This window comes from Cydia amplana, chromosome 12 (assembly GCF_948474715.1).
Source record: "Cydia amplana chromosome 12, ilCydAmpl1.1, whole genome shotgun sequence".
NCBI lineage: Eukaryota > Metazoa > Arthropoda > Insecta > Lepidoptera > Tortricidae > Cydia > Cydia amplana.
In genome coordinates this window covers 12,935,423-12,958,747 of record NC_086080.1, presented here as the reverse complement: position 1 = coordinate 12,958,747, position 23,325 = coordinate 12,935,423, and the positions used below count along the sequence as shown (strand labels likewise).

The window sequence follows — 23,325 nt, the reverse complement described above, 5'->3', positions numbered from 1 at the left end:
CCGTATTTTTGGCAGCATCGGTTTCATGAAATAATTGCTCTAAACTCAGTCTAGAGGATTCCTAGTCTATGTGGGACACAAATAGGCTAAGAAAAAAAAATTTTTTTTTCATTATTCATTCCAGCTTTTCTGCTATGGCGAATCGTCATGATTAAGGGTCATGTTACCATTACCACTATAAGTGCTTTTACCCTGGCCGATTTTTTACCTTCCATATGGAGCCCTGGGGTCCTAGCCAACATGAAAATGGCTGATAGAAAACGCCAATCGAAAATTATACAATGTATGAAAATAGTCGCGTGACTTTTCCTAGCATCTGCCATCCCTATCATTTATTCTTTTCGTTTAGCAGTCTACGATTGCCAACTTGGCTAGGCCCCCTGGAGTCACAGCGTGAAACCTTCTCGATTTTCAGAAATATAATTGCGTTTATTCCTAATGGTATAAGGAAGCGAATAGCAAATATTTCGTTCCCCTAAACGGCAAATAAAATACAGTTGCAGAACAAAGGATACTTATGTAGATATCCAATAAATGCCGATATTACTTAAATAAATATCATTAGACAGTCTTAGACACACAGAAAGCTCAATAAAACTTATGTTTGTACTAGTCGCCTATAATACGTATAAGAAAAATATATTAAGTATATTAATTATAACAGAATATCTACATCCATAACTCAAGAACAAACTATCCATGCTCATAACGCAAACTAATACTCTAACTTGGCTAAAGAGTGAAATTGGCATCGTATTTTGTCCCATGTGTCCTACAGTACAGTTAAATGCACACTTGTCTACTTTTGTTAAAAAATAAATATACTTTCATAATGAAACAGCAAAAACTGTCCGTAAAGTTAAATAACAGTCGGGTGCGGTGCTTCTATTTTCGTTCCAAAAATGAATTTTGTGTCATCACAATATGTATAAAAAGTTATATTATATCTGTGGAGAACAACATATAAGTAGTCGCAAAAAGTACACAACGTGCACTCGAGATGAAACCTTTGTGAGTGCCCCTTTAGAGTGAGAGGGGAAAATTTCATTAAGTTAAACCGCAAAGTCAAAGGTAACATTATAAGGTAATAATTGAAACAAAAAAAACAACATTCTGCACTTTGATCAACTTCGAAACAAAATTTATTCACAAGTTGTGTCGTTTTCAAGAAAAGGGTAGGTACTTATTGTTGCTAATGAAAAGACGTTATTGATATGAATATTTAAATCACATTTTTTGTAACCAAAAATGTAGCACCTACATATTATTCTTGTGCAAAAAGGAGGCCAGGCAGAAAATATTTCGACAAGTGCGGCATTAATAATAATGGGTGGCTGGCACAGAATATTAAATAATACCTATCTTAAAGTTTTTAAGGGAATTTTGAAGTACCTCTAGTTAAAAAGAAAACTTGTTAAAAGTACAACAAGAGAAGCCGAGGCAACGAACATAAAAAACCCTACCTAGACCCTACCCTACTTTACCTATACTTTTGATAATAAAACTAAAAAGTTTTAACTTATGTTTCGTTCTGGTGTTCTGAGAAGCGGCTGGTAGTAGGCATATCAGCTCCTATATTCCCAATGCTTACGAAGTTTAAGTGAGGGTTCGACTTGTGTAAGGCCTGAGTGGACGCTCGAAGCGGAGCGTTCGGCGGGGCGTGCAGCGTGGCGTCGAGCTCCCAAGTGATGCAGAGGGCGGGGCGTGCGGCGTGCATGTTAAACAAATGCAAGCGTATAGGAGCGGCCATAGACCCTTAGTACACGCTGCTCAAATTACTTGTGAGCGTCCACTCAGGCCTTACACTAAGTGTAAGGGTTGAGTGGACGCTCGAAGGGGAGCGTTCGGCGGGGCGTGCAGCGTGGCGTCGGGCTCACAAGTGATTTGAGCAGCGTGCAGTAAGGCCGCTCCTATACGTTTGCATTTGTTTAACATGCACGCCGCACGCCTCGCCCCGCTGCACGCCCAACTCGAGCGTCCACTCAGGCCTTACACTTAGGCGGCCCAGGGCGTGATTCCATTAAAGTTGGTAACTCAACAAACTACAATATTTATGATTTAATGTTGATTAATTAGAATTACTACGGGGCATTAAAGTTAAAAAAAAAGCGGCCAAGTGCGAGTCGTACTCGCCCATGAAGGGTTCCGTATTTAGGCGATTTATGACGTATTAAAAAAAACTACTTGCTAGATCTCGTTCAAACCAATTTTCGGTGGAAGTTTACATGGTAATGTACATCATATATTTTTTTTAGTTTTATCATTCTCTTATTTTAGAAGTTAGGGGGGGGGGGGGGGGGGACACACATTTTACCACTTTGGAAGTGTCTCTCGCGCAAACTATTCAGTTTAGAAAAAAATGATACTAGAAACCTCAATATCATTTTTGAAGACATCCATAGATACCCCACACGTATGGGTTTGATGAAAAATAATTTTTTGAGTTTCAGTTCGAAGTATGGGGAACCCCAAAAATTTATTGTTTTTTTTCTATTTTTGTGTGAAAATCTTAATGCGGTTCACAGAATACATCTACTTACCAAGTTTCAACAGTATAGTTCTTATAGTTTCGGAGAAAAGTGGCTGTGACATACGGACGGACAGACAGACGGACAGACAGACGGACAGACAGACGGACAGACAGACAGACATGACGAATCTATAAGGGTTCCGTTTTTTGCCATTTGGCTACGGAACCCTAAAAATAAGCTCTTCTTACTGGTTTCCTTTAGTCAAACATTGGCCAGTTGCTAAGCTATATGATTAAGTGTAAGGCTTGAGTGGACGCTCGAGTTGGGCGTGCAGGGGGGCGGGGCGTGCGGCGTGCATGTTAAACAAATGCAAGCGTATAGGAGCGGCTTTAGTGCACGCTGCTCAATTTACTTGTGAGCCCGACGCTACGCTACACGCCCCGCCGAACGCTCCGCTTCGAGCGTCCACTCAGGCCTTACACTAACAGTCTCGTCCAAATGCAAGATATATCCGACCGGGCCGGTTCACGTCTCTGTTTCACTGTTCACTGAACTTTGCTTTCAGAACCGACTGAGATTTCCGCAAAGGGTTCATTTAGAGGCGTTCAGTTTGATAGCGCCTTTGTTTTTGCTTACCAGAGGAAAGTTTATGTTAATTTGTATTCATTGCATTCGGGGATCAAATATTAATGTTTAACCCTTCAGGTAGTTTCTTAAATTTACTTGTAGGTACAAAACAAATCATATTTATTTATACATGAATTCTATAGAACTACGTGGGATTTCACACTAAAATAAAAATAAATATAGAATTCTCCGTATTAACAGAGACTAGTACAGGGTGGCCAAATAAGAGGTATACACTTTATTTTTGAAATTTTATTCTATAAAACATAAAAAATATTAAGTATTCCTTGTTAAATATAATATGTAGGGTCAGCAATTACACATGGAAAATAATGTCAGACAAATGTCCACCTCTAGCAGCATGGCAGATGCGAACCCTTTTCATCGCGTTTTTCATCACTTTTTCACACATTTGTGGCGTTATCTCAGCGACAGTGTTTCGAATATTTTGTTTTAATTGCTGAAGGTTCGTTGGCCTATTAGCATAGACACGTCCCTTTAGATAGCCCCACAGAAAAAAGTCAGGAGCTGTTAAATCAGGCGATCTTGGGGGCCAGTCAATGTCACCGTTTCTCTAAATTAATCGACCAGGAAACGTTATTTTTAATGTTTCTATTGTTTTTAATGATTAAAACACGTTGTTCCGTCGTAAAACGCTCCATAATAAATTTGCCGTATCTACACAAACTAATTTTCATGCAATAACTGTCATATTTACCGCCAAAATAAAATGGCGGCAAAAAAAAGTTGTATACCTCTAAGTTGGCCACCCTGTATATATATATACGGCACGGCAAAAGGTACCTTATGGCACTTGGCGCTTACGTCGCATAGCGTCGCAATAATAATAGCGCGCGGCGGCGGAGCGGCGTTAATAATAGCGTAAGCGCCAACGGCCCTAAGGTACCTTTACCCGTGGGACGTCACATATTTACTAAACTGGTACTAAGAAACAAACCAACGAAACAATTACGTTAGTTGTATGTGGTTCCATTTGTGACTTTTCGAGGCCGGTGTCCCCAAAATTAAATTGGAAATTTATCATAAAAGACGTTTCATTTTTAAGTCTGTCAAACATAGATGAAGCTTAGCAAACAACTTTATCAAACATTAATTCTTACTTAATGAAAGGAGCCAATTATTAACAAAGTTCGATGTAAGGAGAACTTTGTAGAAGTTATGTAAATGTAACAACACTTTCAGTTAATTTCCAAGAAAGACCATAAATGGTTCTATTTTAAGCATAGTGTTTGTCATATAAACGTCATGCTCGGTCGATGTTATGTAATACTTCGTAAGCAGAGTAATGTGGAACTATTCAAGTTTATTTTACACATATTTACTGTAGGTCATATAAGGAACTTTTACATTGGGACCAATACCGAAATTGAGATGTTGGTCAGTTGGAGGAGTTTAATTAGTTGCTCGTATTACAGGGCCACACCCGGTATTATATGAAACCAGGGTGCCAAAAGAATGGTAGCTTGGCAATGGGTGTTTTAGGTATCTACCGAATAATAAAAAGTTTTTGGCAAAAATTTTATTTTTGGTACAAGCTTTTATCGCTGACTGTACTTTTCTTACGACAGACAACTAATACTCATCGAGACGATTCTAAAAACCCCTAACACAATTAGGTTGCGTTGTTTCATCACAGAGTTCCTATGGCCACCTCCTGTCTCCATCATCAGATCAGTTCGACAGTATCATATTATTGTATTGTCATCAGAACTACATACAGCTGCCAATTTTCATGACGCTACGATCCTTGGAAGATGGTTAAATTACTTACCTTAGATTCCATTACATAGTTACATACAGGTCGACCTAATAAAAGCTTGTTAAAAACCAATTTTCGTTGCCTGGACGGGAAAAAAATTGTTTAGTCGATTTTTAGGGTTCAACATCCAAAAGATGACAAAATGTAACTTATGAGTCTTATGACATCCAATTTTTTTACATCTTTATTACATCCTATACCTATATCAAACAGTTTTATTACATCCTATTTCCGTTGATTCGTATGGTGTGTCTGCCTGTTAATAATAATAAAAAAAAGGTACCGCCTCACAAGAAACGTTTTTTTCTTCGTTTTCTTATAGTAACTATTATAAAGTCGGACCAAGATAACTATGCATGTCATTTGCAATGACAGAGTGTGGATTATCATCTTTAATGTCAAATTTCGCTGAAAATATTACGTTTATAATAACTCCCTCTCACATTTTTCTGTACAAATCGGTGCAGAGTTAGCTTAGACGGATTCTATGAAAGTTAGGTTAGTTACATTGCGGACCATTGAGGTTACAGCAATTTAGCCGACCGATCAAATGTCGCAATGTAATGAAACTCGCATGCGAGTACTCGCATCGTCTAAATGAGCCCTTAAGGCTCCGACACACAGGCGCGTTTTGCGGGCGGCGCGTGAGCGGGGTGCGCCGCTTTTACATATAAAACGCTCACGCCGCGCTCACGGCGGAAAACGCGCCTAGTGATGGAACCTTTAAGGTCGTTCTTTGCGTGATGTTTATTTATTTATTTGGACGGCACTGCGTGCGTAGGCGCATTACGAGTGCTACGCCGTAGCCCGTAGCATTATTTAGTATGTGTGCCATGTTGCTGTAAACGTTTGTAGAGGTTTACCATAATATCCCTTCATATAAGCGTGAACTACTTACAATCATGAAATTGGAGCAAGTGTTAAATTGGATCTTAGTGTTTATATTTCAATGCACTAAAAGCATTGTAGAAATTAATACATTTCTTGAATGACATGATATACAAAAAATAAAACAAATTGAGACATTCTTCAAAACTTTAAATTAAGTTTATTTCTTAAACAGGAGGCCGATTCTAATTCAACAATTTAACAACTTCAGCGATAGCTCACACTGATTGGTGTGCGTGTGATGACCACAGTTACTGTCATTAGGCGCTCGCACTTTTGGTAGGTATGCGTGAGATGCATAATTAATGACATTAGGTAATAACAAACAGCTAAATTAATATCTAAATAAGTAGTTTAGGTAGGTATATAGAGGCTGTTATTGCCAAGTTAGCTAAAGCACTTGTACTAGAGTACACAATATTAAATTCCTATTAATGTCGACATGTCGAAACTCGAAACTACGTTTAAAGCAATATTAGTTGGTATGGCACAAACTGGTGGCACGCGTTGTTTGACAATAACGTCCATTAGAGAACGGTAATGAAGTTTAATGTAGGTACTTTGTGTCACACGGTCAGTGCGTTTATACAGAGTGCCAATCGCAATGTGAACAGAAATGACACTGATGATACGCGTTGGTTGACAAAAAAGTCCATTAGTGTAAGGCCTGGCCCCGTAGACAACACGCCAATCGCTAACGCTACGTAGCGAACGAAACGCAACTGTCACTGTTACACTAATATGGAAGAGCGATAGAGAGACACAAAGTGATTCGATGGCGAAGCGCAAGCGATCGTCACCTTGGCTAGGCCGCCTGATTGGACGCTCGAGTTGGACGTGCAGCGGGGTGGGGCGTGCGGCGTGCATGTTAAACAATAGCAAACGTATAGTATTAGGTAGCGGCCTTAGTACACGCTGCTCAAATTATTACTTGTGAGCCCGACGCCACGCTGCACGCCCCGCCGAACGCTCCGCTACGAGCGTTCACTCAAGCCTTACACTTATAGTCAACGGTAATGTTATCTATTTTTCGTGGCGTACGGTCATCGCGCATATACAAGGTGATATCGGGAACGGGATTGAAAGTGACAAGTGATGAAGAATTAAAGTGAAGACTTGCTGTGTATTTGTAAAGCGAAAAATAGATCAGACTATTCTGCCTCTGTACTGTCTGTACGTAAGTGGATCCATGTCTTCGCAAAAAATATACGATTTTTTAATGAACAGCGGGACGATAGTACTTAGTACTAGGTACTCGTAAAATTGCGATGTTCGCTTGACGGAAAATCGGACCGTATGCCAGGCATATAATAAAATTACGTAATGAAATCCCACTTTCATGCAAATAAATGCCACCGTTGTAATTTAGCGTCAATTCATTTTATTAAAATCAGATCCCGGAATTAATCATTGAATGGAATTTTAATGTCATTTAGCAGCAATTTATGAGTGTTTCCGAAAATCTAGGTGTTTGGATAAAAAATATTTACAAGTCGTCCGTGCAAAGGATTAAAACTTATACTTAAAGAAAACTTACCAAAATGGCTACGGCTTGAGTATTAAATTTTGTACTGAGAACCAACAACGTTGGGGCCTTGATTTGAATACAGCTTAGAGGACCAGTTGTCGATTAATTAATTAGTGTATTTGTTATATCAAAATAACATTATATGTCTAAATTTGAGGGTTGAATTCAACGACAAAATTATATCAGCACTATCTAGATCGTTAATAAATATTACATAAGAACCATCGTAAAGACATCACAAATCTTTTCCCGAAAATCGCACCCGAATCCTTGCATAAATGCGTTTGGGCTTAAAACCGTTTTGTTTGCCTGAGTGCAACACGAAACGTCCGATTGTATTTGAATTAATCCAAATACGACGGGTATCGATAAAAGCAAGTATTTCAACATTCTGCGAAACTCATCGGTTTTATCAATACTAATCCTTAGTGAACATAGTGAAAGCACCAAACATTCCCTGGCTGGATTTTACGGCTGTATACTCTGTATTCTATGACTGCCTGCGGAATCTACAGGCCATTTGATACAAATACACTTTATTTGGGTTCGCTCTCAATGTTGGAAGGAAAGTGATTGGACATTCCATTCATTACTTTCACCTGTCCCGTTGTCTGTCAGTCTGTAATCAAATCTTGCAAAATTGATCTACTTCCCGGTTTCCGATTGAGTTGAAGTTTTGCATACACGTGTAAGTCGGGTGACAATGCAATATTATGATACCATCGAGCTGATCTGATGATGGAGACAGGAGGTGGCCATAGGAACTCTGAGATGAAACAACTCAACCTAATTGTGTTAGGGGTTTTTAGAATTGTCTCGATGAGTATTAGTTATCTGTCGTAAGAAAAGTACAGTCAGCGATAAAATTTTGTACCAAAAATGAATTTCTTGCCAAAAACTTATTTTTAGTTAATTTTTCAGCGCATTTGAGTAAGATATTTTGTAGCTAGAAAATTTAATTTTGTAAAAAACCTTTAGTCATTAACTTTCAAAACGCTTTTTTACCTATGCTAATCTACATCTAAAGAAATTTTGTGGCAATTTTATAGGAGCATTGACTCAAACACAGTCCGTATTATTGCTGCTTTTTGGTATAAGATTATTTTACATTTGGGATGAAACATTATTTATCTCAACCTACTTTTAATTCACCATCATCAAATCTAAGCATATTTACGGCTTACCTTGTAATAATTTAATCTTGTTATAAATCCCAAGTGGATCAGGGCGCGTAGCCAACGCAACGTCCCAATCGTTAGCTCCGTAGTCATCTCTCATATGTGACACATTATTAATCTACCCAGTAACGCGACACTAAGTCATGTAACTAATTGCTAGGATGTACGGCAGCATATATAATGTAATGTACTCCCACATACCTGTCACACAATGTTTTCAAACGTTATGGCTCCTCTACACGATGGGCCAACGCCGGCCACTCGGTAGAATGAGATAGCAATATCACTTGCTCCCTCTAACGCATAAATGCGTCCCTTGGAGTGGCCGGCGTTGGCCCATCGTGTAGAGGAGCCATTATATAACTGCCAGTGTAGGAGCACCAACACGTCACCTGTACATTAATAGAGTCTGTGCGCAAAGAGAAGACTCGTGGAATGTATTGGGCCCCATACATTCCATGACTCTTCTCTTTCCGCACAGACTCTATTACAGATGCCCCAAATAGTGGTTTTGGCCGAATACCGAATATTCGGCCCCTCTCTCGGCCGAATACCGAATATTCGGCATGACATGCGAACATTTTGAGTCACAATTACATATTATGAAAACTGTTCGGCAACAAAGCATAACGTTTGCTAAGATATACTATACTTATTTTTTGTTGAACAAAATTCATGAATATTGTTACAGTCAATCAAATCTGACCCATGATAATATAAAATATTTTGTAATCAACTAATGCTCAAAAAAAGGTTTTCGTATTTAACAACTTTCCAAGAATACATTTTATAGTAGTTTATGCAACAGTGATATAATAAGGGTTCTTAAAATTCAAGGGTCGAAGTTACAAAACGAGACGTAGTCGAGTTTTGTAAAAAAAGACCCGAGAATTTTAAGAACCAATTATGAGCTGTTGCATACATTACTTTTTCTATGACAGCTGCACCCGACACAAAACAGTTGAGACTAAGAAAATGGGTTACTTTGTATGAATTATTATGCACACAGCAAAAAAAAAATATTGTAAATGAAAACACTTCTTTCAATCAAGATGATCGGAAGTTGAATCTTTAAAAAAAATAAAGCAGTTGTATTATACTCATAAGATGACTGCTAGCAGTCATCTTATGAGCCTATAGACAAATCATTCAAATGACATTGCTTTAGATATCACTGTCAGTCATTTAATTGACACATTTAAGTGCTGGAGTAGAAAAAATATTAAATGTAATTACCTAACTTAGTTTTTGGTTATTTTTAATGTGTAATTCTTCTTTTTAGGTAGGTGCAACAGATATTCGGTATTCGGCCGAATAGTAGGTAATATTCGGCCGAATACCGAATATTCGGCAAAGTGACTGAATAGGCCGAATACCGAATAGTTGCCGAATATTCGTGGCATCTCTTATTAATAATTATATCTAACCACCTCCAACCACCTCTGTAACCACCTTGTACAGTCAGCATCAAATAGATAGTCGTGGTCAAAGTGACCAAAAATATCGTTACACCTTTGTTACCAACTTACCATAGAAATAAGGATGTATCCCGATACATTTGGCCACTTTGGCCATCACTATCTAAGTATTTGATGCACACCGTACATACTCCACAACGAACGTGCGAGAAAATCCATTTTAAACATCTTTAAATACTGAGATCAACAATCCCAGTATTCTGGAACGAAGACGTAAAATGTATATATTCCTATTCTCTTGGAAATATTAGAACGTTCAAGGAAAATCGCTATAAGCGCGTCTAATCCCCGGTGAGAGCGTCGAGGCGCGACATTGCAGTTTATCGCTAGAGTGAGTGCCAAAATTCATTAAAAACTAACCCTTGTAACAAACCTGTAAGGCTTAAATTCCTGAATCCCAGTCAGTAAATCGACACCAACGTTTAACGAAAGAGTTTACGATAAGACTGGGTCTTATGAGCCGTTAAATAAGGTTTAAATTCCATTATTTTTCTGCGTTTGTTCTACTCGTAGTGTCGACACTTGACGCGAGATTGCTGTAGATTTGTGCAGGTAGGAAAGAGATACTACTCTTGTAGATGGCCGAGATAGCGTGCGCGTGATCATGTTCGTGAGGGTCCACTTGAGGCTGTGAGCTAAGAGTTTCATCGATGGTTTAGGGCGAGATACCTATTTTATGCTCAGTACTCGAATCTCGCAGCTGATTTTACCACGGTACTGCACATGGTACATAAATATATTATTCAAGAGTTCGGACGGGCTGGGCTCCTGACTTTTCCCAGCAATAAATAAGAGACAGTCTAGGGAGCGAAAAAGAAAGCGTGTCGTGCTATAAGCGGAACCTTTCCGACTGTAAAAAAAACAGTTTTTTTGTTACATACAAAAAGTTAATTTTTAGTTAGTTCTTTTAGCCATTATGTGGCACCGTCAACGATAAAAAAACATTTGTATGCCAGCGAGTGTTTTTCTTTAGAAATTCTAACTCATACCATATTTAAATTTATATAGTAATATAGACAAGTAATAACTTTGTTCGAGCTTTATTCAGCGCGAATCTTGATAATATTTTGAGTTCTCTATCGTGTTTCCGTGCCTCATATTTTACAGATTGTCTTAAAGATGCTGCCTTCAAATATTCGTCAGACTAATTAAACTTCGTAAAGACCTATTTGCTTTAATTAAACAAGTTTCGCGATGCCAAGCAACTTGAACTCATCTCGAACGAAGTTAGTTCCAGGTGAAGAAAAACAATCAAAGTTAAATGAAGAATCACAATATTAAACATAAATATTGTGCATGCATGGCAACTGGCCCGGTTTTGGCCATTTACAAACTAAACTAAATATAAAATGAATGTATTCGTTATATGTATATTATTAGAAACTCAATTGTGCCTCAGACATTCAATTTATTACTGTTTTTAGCACGTCACAATAAATGTTAACACTTGATATTTGAAGCTTTGTTTTAATTTATTTTTATTTTATATATTAGGCACACAAAACAGATAACATTTATTACATGACATGACATCATTATTTTCAGTATAGGTTTTGGTTGGGAATGCCATCCAAAGCATAGTATATGCACATCATGAAAACATATTAGAGCGAAACTAAAACTATGCTAAGGCTACCACAACTGATACCTACAACTAATTTAATTACACAATAAAGCAATTTTTGACACAAAACCCAGCTAACAAGCAAACAAAACAAACACAGATTGGCTGTGTCAGGTCAAACAGGCTATTCAGCAAAGTCGGCAGGCTGCGAATATTGTGATAACAAGTCTACGGGCTTAGAGCCACCATTAACCCTGCCGAAATAAGACCCGCCTTGATACAGGGAAAATGAGAGCTGAACGCTGCGGTGCACAAACGTGTTAAATTTAGAGTTACAAGATTAACAAAGAGTATAGGCATCCGTGGGAGTTTTGAAGTGATATACACACATATATGGATACAGAGTACGAAGTTAACATAAACTCTTAGTGAATGCATAATTGCGTGGATGAGGGGAAACTTTTTCGTCCACCTTTTAGAATTTAATCTAGGAGGTGATCTTTACCAAAAAAATAACTCTAATGTAAAAATCCCGCTGCCATTACGTGACATGTTGTGTGCGTGATGACCTTTTCTGTGGTACATATACCTAGTTCAACCAAAAGTTGAAAATACGAATAATTAGTGACGTCTTTGGTTTGTACCTATACCGAATAATTTTCTCCGGTCTCCACACGAAAAGATTAATTTCAAATTTTTATTTATACATACCTACGTACCTAATTAGTAATAAGAATAATAATATTTTTTTCACCTCAGCAGCTCGAACAAGGGTACTTTGCTACTTAAAAACAGTGAGCAAAATCGTATTTTGCTCACTGAGTGAGACAAAATGAGCAAAATGCGATTTTGCTCACTGTTTTTAAGTAGCAAAGTACCCTTGTTCGAGCTGCTGAGGTGAAAACTTAATTGTTGGTATATCTTAAGAAAACATGAGTGAATAGATAAGTGATGAAGAAGGAATACATTTTTCGGGTTCTCTAATATGTTCTCACTGCTGAGGTGAAAAAGTTTTGTGAACTACACGAGATCAATAGTACATTATTGTCGAGGTTCGGAAGTAGCTACTTGCAGGCTGAGGATTCGTTTTAAACGGACGACCTTGGGAGTCCGTTTAATTGAATCCGAAGCCAGCAAGTAGCCTTCCAGCCGAGTCATATATAGTGCTTTTCTCAAAAATGGTGCAAGAAATAGAAATATTTTACAGAACTTACAGAAGCAACGTTCTAATTTTCACAGAAAAAAATACAACCATTAAAAAAATTTGCTTGCCGCCTTTAAAAAAAAAAAAGAAGTGTATTTTTCTGCTGAAAATACGCCAACCTATTTGAGACACCTAAATAGTCACGGTACCAACATTAAGCCTGTAACAGACTATCGCACCGCACCGCGACCTTGGAGCGTCGCACCCATAAGTGAGAGCGAGAAAGAGATATCTGTTTCTAGCTCTCACTTATAGGTGCGACGCTCCAAGGTCGCGGTGCGGTGCGATAGTCTGTTATAGGCTTTATAATAATAAGTGCTGATCATCTGTTTGGCTGTTTAAGGGACCTATGCCTTCATTTGATATGGCCATTTAAAGTTTTAAAAAGTTTGGAACTCGTTAAATAATGGAATTTGTATGCGACATTGCAGTCCCGAAATCGAGACTGCAATGTTTTTAACTTTTTAATTTTTTGAATGACCATAAACTACGCACTTCGCGACCTATTTTTTAACCGGCAACGTCGACTTTGCCGTCCATTTTTGAGAAAAGTTATTTACATCTCGTGCGCTTTTGAGTCCCTTACTACGCTCAAGATTCTAAATTATAGAATCTTGAGTGTAGTATAGAATCTTTCGCTTGCACGGGGCTCAAAATAAGCACTCGAAGAAATATCAAACTTTGATCTCTTGTTGTACAAATAACTAATTTCACTGCTTAACAAGAACGAGAGATTTAATTTTACAATTCCTGTCTGCCTCGCCACAAAGTTAATTGAGGTAGGCTGCGTAACTTCGCAGTCGAGAAGTAATGTTTCTCGGGTGACTGCTTGGTGACTGCACTGTCTGCAGCCGGAAAGTTAAAGATGTATGTCCTGAGAGTCTGGCGGCCATTACTGGAACTCAGCCGTTTTATTAGTTTTACACAAGTTAAATTACGACAAATGGTCCTTTCAATCGACTTTCTGTGTCTACTCGTTTTAATTGTATTTTGCTTGAAATAATGCAAAATTTCTGGCTTGTTTTGAAACTGGTTTGTTTTAGGGATAGATACCTATACTGATTTCAATTAAAGGTTTCAGAGATACCTACACTGTAGGTACAATATAACTGCATACTTTTAGTGCGGTATATAATGCATGATTTCATAGGTTCACCACCTGACGTCAGAATGGCGGGTGGACCTTTTTTGTTAAATATCTCGTTTTAGGGAGACGTACACAGGTTTCAATTAAAGGTACAATCGTGGTACAATATGTTTATAAATATTTTGTTGAAATTCGCTGAAGTCCACCCACCATCCTGACGCTCACAAAATGAAACTATGTAATGAAGCAAATTAGACATGTGAGATAAAACATCAAAATTTAAAATGTCATTCAGTCGTTGTTGTGTGTGCCGCCTCCCCACAGTACATCTTTTGATTGTGCAGTGATAGTAGGTATAAAATGGCAGTTTAAAAACTAAATTTACATAACAAAAACGAGAAAACATATATTACCGTAGGTATACATAAACCATGAAAGTAATTAAATACCTAGTAAGAAAAACAACAGTTTCCCGGATGAACAAACATCAACTTAATTGGCAAACAGGCAATGCAAGTATGCAGAATGGCTGCTGTCAGTGCTGTGTTATCTCTGAAAATGAACATCCAACTACAAACCTTGCTATTTTCACTTGCTTATTTACCTATAGGTACTATAGTTGTAACTATATTTTTATTTTACATCAATTCAGAATAGATTTCAATCAAATAACAATGATGTTGATCCAGGCTAGACATCAGGGCGTAAAATTAAATAAGAATATAGACAAAAAAAAAACATTTTTGATACAAGCTTTTATCGATGACTATTACTTTTTCTTAAAGGCAACTATGTAATACTCATCGACATAATACTAACACACCCAAACACAATTACATTGCGTTGTTTTATTAACATAGTTCATATGACCACCTCCTGTGTCCAGCGTCACATCAGCTCAATGGTAGATAAGTACCATAATATTGAACTGTCACCCAACTTAAACACATATTGTGTCTGAAGTTGCACATCAATTGAAAAACTCACAATAATACTAATCAACGTGTAAACAGTCCAATGTGAAGGCCAGTCCACTTATCCTGCCAATCATATCAAAATTGACAAAGTCTTATGAATGTATTTTTTGGACTGAAATACAGTAACCTACTTAATTTGGATGAATTTACTTGCAACACGTTCGATCAGCAACCTAATACTAAAATTAGTCTGCTTGCATAAGTAATAAATTATTTTATTAACGTAGTAACGGTAGCGAAACCGTATTAATTTTCTAGACAATCGTAAACCGGCAATAAAACAAGTTAGTTGGAACTTCGCGTACACGATACCTTTATTATCATCACAAAACAAATAAACGATACAAAGCACAACACGGTAAAATTGGTATCAGTCTATTTTCTATTATCTTACTCGTAATAACTTTTCGTAATAATCGGGTCAAATATCAAGATTTGTTCCCGTATTCGATTTCAAATTGATTTCTTTCTAGGTACTGGTTTCTTGGTCGATATGACAACCAACTTGTTAATAATGGTACTTTTCTTGTTATCGAAACTATTCGAATCTTTGTTATCTGATGTTTTCGGATTCCGAGAATGGTCCAATATTGGAGAATTTCGTTTATTAAGATTCAATACTATTCTATTCCATTGCTCAGAGACGCCGTCAGAAAATCTCCACCAAAATGATTCCGTTTGTTTATTTCCAAGAATTTTGTATGCGTGGCCTTCTGACTTTTTCTTTCGCTTCTTAGGCTTCCAATTTACGTTCTTCGTTTTCCAGGAAGAGGTTAAAAGTGCCAAGCTATTTACTTCAGGTTGTTTAACGAAAACACCACTGTTGTCATGACCAGTTTCTAAAAACGTCGCTTGAGAGGTATTACTAGAGTTGTTGTTTGTACTGTTCAAACTATTTTGATGATAAAGTTTAGCTGTCGTGGATTTTGCCGATGATTTTTGTATAAAGTCAGTTAGTAACGCGCGTTCGGTATTCGTAGATATCTCCAACTCATCTTCTAAGGCCTTCGTATGCAGGTGATTGTCACAAGTTGTAATTTTAGTTATGAGGATGGAAATGGCATCTGAATCTTTTAAAATAACTTTACTCTCGCTTCTTTTCCTTCGTATAGGTAATCCATGAGACTCATCGTAGTCACTGTACATTTTTCCCTGTTTGGGCGCATCTAGCAATTTACCAGTCCTGAAAAGTTAAACACGTTAAACTTCAGAAGCTCTCAAGTCTCTTAGAAAAATCTTATTTAGAAATAAATATTGAAAGTCATAGAATTGTCGTATTTCTTTATTTTCTTCGTTTACATATTTTTTATGACTGTAGGTGTTTTCAAACGAGGTTTTAAAAGAGTTTTATTTTTGATACGTACCTAGCTACTCGTACAATTGTAAAATTAGAGCTTGTCGAGCTTGTAGAGTTAGAGCGTGTAGAAAAGTTAGAAGTTTGGCTCTCTATGAGATCTGATTACTTTTTGACAGTGCGAGCCGTGTGGTCTCGTCTTGGCTATTTTTTACATGAAAATGTTTTAGTGGGATTAGTGTACGAGTATAACCCCATTTAGACGGTTCAACAGCTTGCATGCAATTTTCGTTACATTGCGGTATATAGTCGATCGATTGAATTTATTGTACCTACTCTGAGGTTAGCAATGTATTGAATATTGCATGCAAGTTCTTGGACAGTTTAAATGGGGCTTAATTAGAGGAACAAATATGCAAACGTGCCAAATTTCATAATATTAAAATTTGTAACTGATAATATTTGTTGCTTACTTATCATTCCCGTATGTCTTGTCATCAGTATGGGTTAGTTTCATCGGACTTTCTGGTTTCGGCATGTCCCACATAATCTGCTGCATTTTATTTTCTAACGGACGAACGAGTAATGGCCTTATTTCTGGCGGTGTTAGTGTTGGAGACTTGTAACTAACTTCGTAATCGAAGAAATTTTCGGTTGTCGATTTAGAAGAATCTGTAAATTGAAATTATTATGATAACACTGTAAATAGGTGAATTTGTGCCCTAACCGCTACTTGCCATAAACAACCTGACAAGCAGAGCCGAGCCGAGGTACCTCAAATTTAAAGTTGTCTACGTCTCTAAATCGGTTAGGCGGATTTGCCTCCTGGCTTTATCATATTCGCAGCAACATGTTACTGCTGCTATGCATAATCTTCCTGCCAAATAGAACAATGCTTGGGAATCTACGTACCCGGTTCAGGCCAGACTGAAAGTTGGCCCTGGAATACAGCATGTCTAAAGCATTTATGCAGATTTGTCTTTATTGTGCCCTTACTGCTACTTTCCATAAACTATTAGAGCCGAGCCTAGGTATCTAAAGTTGAAAGTTGCCACTGAAACACTGCGTCTCTAAAAATCATTATGCCCTCAACCGTTATTCTCTATAAACATCCCTTCAAGTACATCAAACAGAACCTAGAAACCTACGTACCCGATGAAGGCCAGCCTGAAAGTTTCCCCTGGAACACTGCGTCTCTAAAACGATTAGGCGGGGGTGTCTCGATGAGGTCCTTGTTTTGGCTCTGCATGAACTTCCTGGCACTTAGTCCGGAGCCTGGGAAACCGGGATGCATCGCTAACTGCCCGAAATATTTGGCGTACTTATCCGTCGTTGTGGTCTAAAATATTAAAATGAATAAAAATAGGGTTAATCTTTTCAATAGGGTCAAAATGTATTTTGAATGCAGCCAAGATATATGTACAGTATGCCCTGTGGCCGTAGCCAAGATGACAATAATTAATCGACAAATGGCAATCGAAAAAATTTATACTTATAATGCAAAACGCCTCCTCATCATTTCCACTCATTATTTTAATCGGCGTTCTCTACCTATATAAACGATTTCCATTTGGCATGGCTCTAGGATGTGCAATAAGGTAAATTTCACTGATCTAAATACCAAATTCGGAAGGTGGTTAAATAGGTATTTTATACTCTGACCAGGATTTGAAAGGTTGATGTTGTTACAACCTGAGCAAGTTTTGAAATACCATAACATATTTAATTACGATAATATATGTGGGTTGAGTTCTAAGTGGTCTTCGCTTTGTACTTAAAACATACCGGGTCGTTCCTCCTGGCGTTGTGTATTTGAGCATTAGCTTCTATGGCCTTTACTCGATCTAACGGATCCTCGGGTATCCTAGCGGTAGCCTTCAAATAAAAATGAATTTTAGAAAAAAAAAAAAACAAGTACGTAGAGTGGGAAAAAATAGATTCACTACAAGGATAACATGATAATTTAAATCTGTGGCCCTAGTGAATAAGGGTACAAGTCTCGGGCAGCACAGGTGTACAAGGGTGCAAGTTCCACGTAGCACTTATGCCCTTTTACAAGTAAGCTGCGCGAGACTTGTATCCTTTTTCACTAAGGCCACAGTAATAGTCCTCATACTAATTTCTCGCGAAAAGATCTAAGTATTGATTCATCTGTGCCTCATCTTACCAATTCAATTTTGCGAGCTTCATGGTGCTTTGCTGCTGCTTGAATAGCTCGCAATCGTTCTATAGAACCGCCTGGCAAGCTGTCGGCAACCTAGTAAGAAAAAAAATATCTTGAAGATAAGAAATACAAATGACTAAAGGTGACCATTGAAAGAACGTACTTATGTCTTTTTATTTACGATATAGTAGTGTCGTGGCAAGTAGGTATTCAACGGTCAACCGACTGAGTGCTAAAATGTTTATATGTGAAAGTCAAAATGAACTATGATGACCAATATTAATTACTTTATCTCATTTTGTTCTATTAAAGCCCTCTTGAAAGCACTTTAACCCAGTGATATCAACTTTGAATATTAAACACGTATTTAGTTGCACCTGCCGAAATATTACTGCTTTATGTACTTACTCCTTTAGTGCCACCAAGGATAATAGAGTGTATAGAGAGTTATTGTCATGCTAAATTATGTAGCCATCGCTCGAAAAGATTGCGCCATACCTTTGGCCTACAGTGAAAGAATAAGGGTCAAAGTCAAATGGCGTTCCAACAGTTTTAATCTTTTGTCAAAAGATGGCAGTGAATTTACTGTGGCTACATAAGTTACTTTGACAATCCTCTATTTTTAAAAATTCACCATTTGACTTTGACCCTTATAAATTCTCTTTGGTGCCACCATAGAGGAAAAACTACATAGATTGCTCACTCCATACATCAGTTTTAGTACCAAAAAGACTATTAGTATCTGGCATCGAGTAGCGGAACTATCAGTACCTCCTGCTACATCTATTGTCAACTAGCAGTACTGATAGTTCCGCTACTCGATGTTAGATGTAGACACTGAAATTAATAGTCTAACAGATGTATGGAGTGAGCACTCTTGTCTTACTATATTTCTCTATGGTGCCACTTACTTGCAACAATCCATCGACTATACTCGGAGTGGTCGTTGGACTAGTGGTGTAAGGTGGTGCTGGGGGTTCAAATCTTCGTTCAGGCTCCCCGGCCGCACTGGACGTGAGTCGCATGAGGCTGCCTTCGTATTTGTGTTGCTCGTCCGACTCAAATATGGAGTTGCCCGATCGGCGACGACCGGCCGCTAGAGGCTGCTCGCCTTCCTGAACTCCGGGTAATATTTTCTCTATCAAGATTTAAAAAAAAAGTAATGTAGAAGCAATAATACCTAACTGCAAATTGAATATATATTTTAATATAACTTGAGTGTTTCAAAAGACGAAAAATAACTACAATGTCTCAATTACTTTGTGCTTTCCGTTCTTTTGTTGGCACCGTTGTTGTGTATAAGGTAAGCAGAGCGTTGTCATTGTATTTTTCCAGGGATTTATAATTTTATACTATGTATTAGCTAAATAATTCTAAGATCTTTGAAGCTCTAGGCTCATATAAATAAATAAAAAATAATAATTGTAAAATCCTTAAAGTGCAACGTAAAAGTAACTTTTATAATTATTAAGTTGACACAAAATTTGTTGTGATCTGAACGTTTTGATAGACATTTAGTGCCGATACTTGTAAATTAACCAAAAATTAACTTAAACCATAAACAGTTTCTAAAGTATTCATTTTGATGCAGCAATAATAAACCTTTAGAAATATTTTGTGTACCTATGTATGTATGGTCATTATCTGTCTTTATGAAGTCATGAATACCTGCAGTAAAAATACTTAATGATGTGATTAAAATATCAACATACTGCCATAGTTGTCCTTGAGGGAAATGCTGGATTCATCGCCGCCCGCTCGTCGCCAATCGAAGTCATCAGCTATCTCGTCATCGTAAACACCTCGCTTGATATACACCGAGATGTTGGTCTCTGAAAAAAAGTAATTCAATATTCAATTAATAAATATTCCACTTTATCTAAGTTCACAGTTTCAACTACATACCTACCAACTAGAGTTGACATAATTTTGCGAAAGTTTCTAGGTTTCTAGTCTGCTGTGACGATATTATGATACTTAGTGATTGTAATTTAACGATTGAAATTCAGCATAGGTTCGGATTATTCCAATATCAATCGTTATGCTCCAATTATTTCTATTCCGCTAACTAAACAAACGCATGCCGCAAATCAACAGGTTCTATATTCTGACATGCAACAATTGCCAGAGAATTTTGAAGCATGTCCATAGACTGCACACGTGTATCTTATTGGTACTAAAAGACTTTAATCTAACAGTTTGATGTACTGTATTAAATTGTGAGTAAATTGACTCATTTATACAAAATGATGGCGTGTAATTTCTCAAATATGTATTAGTAACTCTTGAAACAAGCTATTTACTCTCTCACCTTTGAGGTCGATGTATTCAGCTAATGAGTAATTATAACCCATGGCAACGCCTGCCAGTGAAGCTGTGAGTAGCAAGCAGCAGACGGACGAGCTAATGAGGCACGCCATGAAGAAAACCACGATCCTGAACACGGATTTTTCTTAAGACCTTTAAGTTTTAGAAGTCTATTCGATGCAACCCTATCAAAATAGGCTCCTTTCGCTTTTATATACATCAAACGTAAACGTTTGTTAAAAAAATTGACGACGAAATGCTACAGCTCCTCCAAGGATATCATTACCTACACTTACCCTAGGGCCACGAAACGCACGCTCAGCGCGTCAAGCCTAGCCAAGATGCCAATCGTTTGCTAATATCTCTATCGCACATGGAAGAGTGATAGAGAGAGATGACCGTATCGTTCGCTACAGGGCGGAAACAATTGGCCTCTCGGCTAGGCACCTAGGACGCTTGACGCTGACGCTACAAATAATGTATAGCAGTCGGCGAGAGTGCACGCTCGAGACGCTCGAAGTGTGCGTTACGTAGCCAAGCGAGGTGTTAAAGAATTGCATGATATGATTTCGGACTTATAACTATGTGACTAAAATGGCTGACCATGTCCCGAATAGGTATTATGAACAATTGAGTATCGTTATTTATATTTAATTTTACCTGTGCGACGCATCGAAGCACCAGGCCATCCATGTAAATATGCAGCACATTGTGAGAGCATTTCATTTATGACAATAAATCTGCAACCAAATATAAAAAATATAGTTGTTTGCTGATACGATTTTACACAGAACATTATGAAAGAGGTTAGAATGGCTATCGCGCGCAGTTAGTATCGGAACCCGTGTTGCCGCTCGTTCCTCTCCACATTTACTAACACTCGCGCAACGGTAGTAAAAACTTGTGTGCCTGGTGAATGGATACGACTCCTTTAGACAGATTTGATGTCTGGCTTCTGAATCTGAAGGTTATTATGGCGCAAAAAGGCATGTTTACTTCGTTTTCGGTCAGCGCGGGCGAGTAGCATGCGAGCGTTTGCTCAAAACCGGCGGCCACACGTACCCTGCTCGCATCGCCATTCTAACTTGTTCTGTGCGATTTTACCTGATAAAACTAAAGTCAAATATTTATACAGTCTGGTTTTGTAGCTTTCTGGTAATTTAACTTTGTACGTGCGCTATATTATCAGACCGTCGGACGGACGGACTTTAAACACGGGTTACAGTCTTAACTTATCCCTTTAAAAGATATGTAGGTAGGTAAATGTGCATTATTAACACTCAATGAAAATCAACCGAATAGTGGATTCGAGAACGTTGCTGTGAATATACCTTTTAAATCCTCAAGCCTGGTAATAATACGGCACGAATTATTTCGTCAAAGGGCCTTTGTCCGAACTTCGCGCATAGCGTCTGCTTTGAGAAGAATTGCTTGCGTCAACGGTGGCGAGAAACTAGCACTCATCGTTGTCTATCTTCTGGTTGTTGCCATAGTGCGGCAATATCAAGAGGCCCCCTAATTTAAATATTTATTGGTGAGTTATTTAGGATCCTTACATGTCATCAGCAGTCAACAAAGCAATGACACTGTCATATACCATAATCTAAATAAAGTTTTTAAAAAGACGTCAATGAAGGTCTTAATTAAATTAAATGAAGTAAACGCCAGTGATTCTAAATCAGAATTCTGAGTCAAAAATAACGGACTACAAACAAACTACAAATTATCACTCGAAGCAAAAGCTAACATTGCTCTCTTACTGCACAATAAATTACTATTTTATTAGCATCTTCTTTCACGAATAATGAGACAACTATGAACTACACCAAATATCATTTCCATTACACTATCTCGATAATCCGGGACTAAAATAGAGGTGCAAGTCGTCATTCTATGTTCAAGTTTACTATCTACGCTTACATTATACACTACCTTCTCTTTAACCCTTTAACCGCCAGAGTCTGATATATAAGACATTAAATATCCAGCTCATTTCGCCACAGTCTGCTAAATAAGACAAATATCTGATTTGGTTTTTACAGCACATTTATAACTCCCGTAACTATGCCAACATTACTCTGCGTGGTACAATTACTGTCGGTGGCGACACAAGCACGCTCGATCAAAAATTGCTGGCAGTTAAAAGGTTAAAGGTAGATAGCTAAGATGACGGTTGAATTTTCTTTGAACTTATTATTTTAGTATGTACATAGTATATTTTACTTATACCTACGACATACGCAAATCTCTCTAATTTCCAGTAATCGAATGTACTGTACTATAAACATACAAATAAAAGCTACACTCAGAAGATAAGGAAACAGGATATTGACCGTAGCAAATGGAGCCCTAGAGCTGTGCAAGTTGTCGCATTAGGAGCGCTTGTTGACACACATCTGTTCTGCAAACTTTTACTAATAGTGCCGGCCTGCCGACCCACTTTGCTCACAGGGTTCATACATTGGGTTCTACGTTAATATTTGGTTTTGAACATGATGATATGCTGACAGCAAACGCTGCGGATATGTTATCTTTCTTATATAACTTATAACTTATTGTATATCAATTCCAACTGGCTGAATTTGTACGGTTACTAGTCCTATACGAATAAAATTAAAATGATGACAAAATTAATAATTTTTAAGTGTTATAGTTTAGTGATTTTTGTGTATCGAATTTAGTAAACTAGCAGCATACGAGGGGTTAAGTACTTATAGATATAGTACTTGGTCAAGCAAATCTTGTCAGTAAAAAAGGCGCGATATTCAAATTTTCTAT

The 23,325-nt window shown here is 37.7% G+C and overlaps 3 protein-coding genes and 1 long non-coding RNA gene across 4 annotated transcripts in view; 2 read left to right on the top strand and 2 right to left on the bottom strand.

The window, feature by feature from the left end:
- Positions 1 to 23,325, top strand: part of LOC134653078 (uncharacterized) — a 383,717-nt gene that overhangs the window by 91,499 nt on the left and 268,893 nt on the right. The window lies entirely within an intron of this gene.
- LOC134653069 (beta-3 adrenergic receptor-like) overlaps positions 1 to 23,325 on the top strand; it is a 114,849-nt gene that overhangs the window by 69,784 nt on the left and 21,740 nt on the right. The window lies entirely within an intron of this gene.
- Positions 16,546 to 19,384, bottom strand: LOC134652659 (uncharacterized). The gene is made up of 5 exons (XM_063507823.1): positions 19,152 to 19,384; positions 18,244 to 18,333; positions 17,862 to 17,951; positions 17,229 to 17,415; positions 16,546 to 16,748 (listed from the first exon to the last, which is right to left on the bottom strand). The coding sequence occupies exons 1-5, from the start codon at positions 19,263 to 19,265 to the stop codon at positions 16,546 to 16,548; spliced, it is 684 nt and encodes a 227-aa protein (XP_063363893.1). The 5' UTR covers positions 19,266 to 19,384.
- Positions 19,936 to 21,289, bottom strand: LOC134652658 (uncharacterized). Its single transcript, XM_063507821.1, has 3 exons — positions 21,208 to 21,289; positions 20,552 to 20,676; positions 19,936 to 20,072 (listed from the first exon to the last, which is right to left on the bottom strand). The coding sequence occupies exons 1-3, from the start codon at positions 21,255 to 21,257 to the stop codon at positions 19,936 to 19,938; spliced, it is 312 nt and encodes a 103-aa protein (XP_063363891.1). The 5' UTR covers positions 21,258 to 21,289.

Coding starts and splice junctions, on each gene's coding strand:
- LOC134652659 (XM_063507823.1), bottom strand. CDS start 19,265: ATGCGACTCACGTCCAGTGCGGCCGGGGAGCCTGAACGAAGATTTGAA. Junction 18,334..19,151: donor TAGTCGATGGATTGTTGCAA/GTAAGTGGCACC, acceptor TTTTCTTACTAG/GTTGCCGACAGCTTGCCAGG. Junction 16,749..17,228: donor TTCAGGCTGGCCTTCATCGG/GTACGTAGGTTT, acceptor TTCAATTTACAG/ATTCTTCTAAATCGACAACC.
- LOC134652658 (XM_063507821.1), bottom strand. CDS start 21,257: ATGTGCTGCATATTTACATGGATGGCCTGGTGCTTCGATGCGTCGCAC. Junction 20,677..21,207: donor TGCTTCGATGCGTCGCACAG/GTAAAATTAAAT, acceptor ATCCGTGTTCAG/GATCGTGGTTTTCTTCATGG. Junction 20,073..20,551: donor TGAATACATCGACCTCAAAG/GTGAGAGAGTAA, acceptor ACTTTTTTTCAG/AGACCAACATCTCGGTGTAT.